The 4,069-nt window shown below is 37.5% G+C and overlaps 1 protein-coding gene across 3 annotated transcripts in view; it reads right to left on the bottom strand.

Annotated features, from left to right (window-relative positions):
• Positions 1-721: 721 nt before the first annotated feature.
• Positions 722-4,069, bottom strand: part of psmg3 (proteasome (prosome, macropain) assembly chaperone 3) — a 149,537-nt gene continuing 146,189 nt past the window's right edge. For 2 of the 3 annotated variants that reach the window (XM_058048351.1, XM_058048350.1), the window contains 2 exons: positions 1,080-1,311; positions 722-1,009 (listed from right to left, as the gene is read on the bottom strand). In XM_058048351.1, the coding sequence (XP_057904334.1) occupies positions 857-1,009; positions 1,080-1,311 (385 nt within the window). In that variant the 3' untranslated portion in view covers positions 722-856. Of the gene's footprint in view, positions 1,010-1,079; positions 1,312-1,704; positions 1,873-4,069 lie in introns of those variants that run through there. The other variant, XM_058048352.1, reaches the window with a different exon arrangement.

Here is a 4,069-nt window from a genome sequence, read left to right as displayed (position 1 = left end):
TGTCACGTGACCGCAGCTAAAGCGAGTTGACGTCATGGCGGTGCTTTCAAAGGCCCGAAAAGACGACTCGGACAAGACAAAACTCTATATACATTATTTAAAATTATGAAAAATAAACAAGAGGTTTATTATTTGTGTTGCTTCGTATAAAAAGCCGTTTGATTTTTTTGCAAACATCTAAGGCAACCCTGCTCACTAACAATACACAGTCATGTGAAAGGCAATTAGGACACTCCGTGATGGAACTTTTCTGCTCCTAAAACGCAACACACAAACAGGTGAGAATTTGAATTTACTGCGTTGCCTGCTATTATCTTTCTGACAAATACACCACATGATGGCGCTGTTATTAAACCTCTCCTTCCGAGTGAGTGCAAGTAGGACTTACGGGAAAATGTAACTTTAAAACGAAAAAGAAAATTATTGAACAGACTGAAGTATGTCCTCAAATGAGCCAATTCTAGAAATTATTTTTTTTCTTTTCACAAGCATGCTGAGAAGCATAATTGTATTCATTATTAATGTTCTTTGTGTATTAATTAAGTCATTGTGTAATGCTTTGGTGAATATTACTCCTGCATAGAACATGAATTATTTATAGTTATTGTATTGGATCTCATCAGAATGCATGGGTATACCTCCTGGTGTGGTGTATAATATAGTATAAATATAGTATAATTCAGTATAATTACTGTACATTGGTAAGACAGACTAACCTGGATGGTTTTATGTGTTTTAATGTACATTTCATCTTCCTTAAGGTACAAAAACAGTACAATGTCAGACTGATTATGACAATGTGGTATTATAACTACAAAAATAGAAAAGTCACCCTCCTGTCCATTTTGTTGGCTCTCTACCACACTTGACAACTTTTGACAACTTCTTTCATTTGCTTGATGGCGTCTACCGAAGAGTCCTTCAGTGCCAATCCCAGTAAGACGGGTCTGTTTCCGGCTTCTTGTGACACAAATGTTGCCAAGTTCTTGCCGCAAACGTGCGTCAAAGGCTGAAAACAAGCACATATATGAAAACAAAAACTGTAACACTTCTAGTTTCAACATACAACCAATGCATACCTCGTCTTTTCCCAACAGCACTTTAGTGGAGAATATTGGGGTGCTGAAGTCGTCACATCTAGACTCAGGTGTGACAGATATCAGCGTTCCGATCTTGCCGTACTGGGTTATAACCACAAAAATGTAGTTACTGAACTCTGTGCAAACAACTTGAGTGGAAATGCCATTGACTTCTTTCTGAATCTGTTTGGACCTGATGATGGGCTCTGCTGCAGACATTTTCAAATGGATCCTGAGGAGGAAAAGAATAAGTGTAGTATTCTTTAGCAGGTCACACACAATGACTGGTATGATTCAACTGAATATTATTTCTACTAACTTCCATTCACTCCTTCATGCAAAGCAAAATGAACGCTAATGTCAACATAGGCTTCACGACTGTCATTGTACTCTAAACTACAGAGCTGATCGCCAAATGAGAAGGGAGGTGCACTCTGGAAGTCCCACCCATATTAACAAAGTTTCCTGCACATAATTTGATCAAAATATCATCATTTGCGACCCTTAAGTTTGCCTAGAGTTAGCTTACACGATGCTGACGCTAGGGTGCTACTAGCTTTAGCTCATAAGAGAACACCGAATACAAAAAAAACAGCTTTTAGAATAAAGAGTAAATATTACATACCCCTTAAACCCCAACCGGGAGCTTTCACTTGCAGCAATCTACCACAATTTGTTCCATTAAAAGTTAGCCTAATGTGTTTTACTTTCAGTTTGAACGAATACGTCTTAGCTAGCTGAGGCTGCGTAACGACGTCATGACGTCACACTTCCGGGTTGCCTACGTCAAAGTAATATTAAAAAAAATACTAAAAGTAATATACCGAAACAAGACAAACAACAAAATAACTTTTAACTTTTTTTCAAAATCTTGTCTTTTCTTTTCCTAACTACGTCGTCTGCGTAATTACTCTTACTTTTTCCGGTTTACTTCCGGGTTGCTTTCGTCATCACTCATATAAAAATAATGAAACACATAAATTAGAACTACTTTATTATTTATTTATATTATTATTATTATATTATATATTGTTATTATATTATTATTTTTTATTATTTTTAAAACCCATGTCTAACATTTTTTATGATACCTGATGATAAAAATAATATAAATAAGTGCTAGTTTTCCTGCATAATGTAATGGAAAGTGCTATTTCAAACTGTTTTCTAACTTTGCTTGATGCTGCAGACTTCAATCAATACCGGGAAAGTGGTCCATGAAATCACAGAAACAGGATGCTTGGCTATACTCTGAGCTGAGCTAATTCTAGATGTCATATGAGGCCTGTGATCTCATTTTATTTAAATTAGAAAAAAAAGTCCACCTATAACTGGAGGCTTGTTGTTTAACGTCAGAGTCGTGCAAAAAGCCCAAGTCCCTCACAGGAGAATTTATAATCTGCATGACTTCTTCTATCGGCTGGCTTCTTTTGTAATGGGCCCGCTAATAAACCGCTTTACACCGACCAACTGTATGACATATGAACAGAACGAGGCCACAGATAAGCAGACGCAGCTCCACGCCAGACAAGCACCGGAGGAAATTTCACAGTCATCAAAAGTGCTTACAAGACTTTTTTTTTTTTTTTTTTTTATAATTCCAGGTGGATGTGAAGCTCCAGTGAAGTCTGCAAATGCTGCATCAGGCTGATCCGAAAGGCAGTGACCGTCGCTGTGACACATCCACAATGTCACAACAAAATGCTGGACTCAGCAGAATTCCTATGCGCTGATGGCATGCGGTTTTGGAACTGCTAGTACAAAACTGATCATCTTGATGGCGAAATAGTTAAATATCAATAAACAACATCTCAGCAGTAGCGCGTGGAAGCGTGTGATGCACCGCCACACATTTTGTGTTACTGAATAGATTTTTTCTGTTCCTGAGTAAAGATAAGGAAGTATTTCAAAGCACAGACTTTAACTCACAAGGTGCTCGGGACTGATATTCCCGCTTTGGTATTTATACTGTAGTAAAAAGCTTTTAAAGTTCACGCTGATAAAGGTTCATTTCTACGTTTCATGCATAGATTATGCACCGACTCTCACAGTGGGGATGGCTAAAGTCGAATGAGGTGAATCTCTTTTTACACTTGGATGGCGTTTTTTTTTTACCACCTTTAAACAACATTAACAACATTATTTGTCTTTTTGTGGTCTTGTTTTTACTTTTAACTTGTGAATCGGCACATTTGAATGACGGCTGCGTGATGATATATAGTGTTGAATATGTTTTTAATACTATTGGAGCCCTCTTTATATGAAATAACACCCCTATAGTCACCTTTGTGCTACAATATTGTAGCCATATTAAGACCAGAGTGGGCAAACTGTAACCTGTGGGCCACATCAGCCTGGCCAAGCTTCTTAATCCATCCCACGGGCAATTTCTTTTTTTTTTTTTTAAACCTTTAACATCTTTAACTGTAGCCGCCAACGACATTTGCAGTGTTATTGTAGCACGCTCCGGTCACCAGAAGGGTCAGATGCAATCTGTTGCTTGTAGAAAAAACCAATCCACAACGCAACACGTCAACGCACAGCGTAACCTACCTACTGCACAATGTGGGCACACAAATAAATTTGTGTTATTATAATTCATAACAGAGTGAAGTGACGGTGAAGTGGTGAGGGATAACAATGGCTATTAAATGTGTTTATGACTTTCTAATGCTGTTTTTAACATTATTAGAGTCCCGGAGACAGGAAATAGCACCCCTATAGTCACTTTTAGTAAATATATATGACTTAAAAGAGTGGTTTGTTATGGTTTAAAATGAATAATACTAACCCAATATGGTTAGAAAGAAAGTACTATGGAATGGAAGTCAACATTTCATACTAACACGCAATTGGTCTTTTTTAAAATGAGCCTATACAACTTTTTCTTTGGTTGATGAAGACATTTTTCAACAGTGGAGAAGTAAAACTTGCACCGTGGAAGTCAATAACACTCTCAAAGGGAGCTCGGAACACGTCCAATCTTTTCG

Source organism: Doryrhamphus excisus, chromosome 15, assembly GCF_030265055.1.
Source record: "Doryrhamphus excisus isolate RoL2022-K1 chromosome 15, RoL_Dexc_1.0, whole genome shotgun sequence".
In the NCBI taxonomy this organism is placed as follows: domain Eukaryota; kingdom Metazoa; phylum Chordata; class Actinopteri; order Syngnathiformes; family Syngnathidae; genus Doryrhamphus; species Doryrhamphus excisus.
The sequence above is the reverse complement of the archived record's forward strand: the minus strand, read 5'-3'. Positions and strand labels throughout refer to the sequence as shown.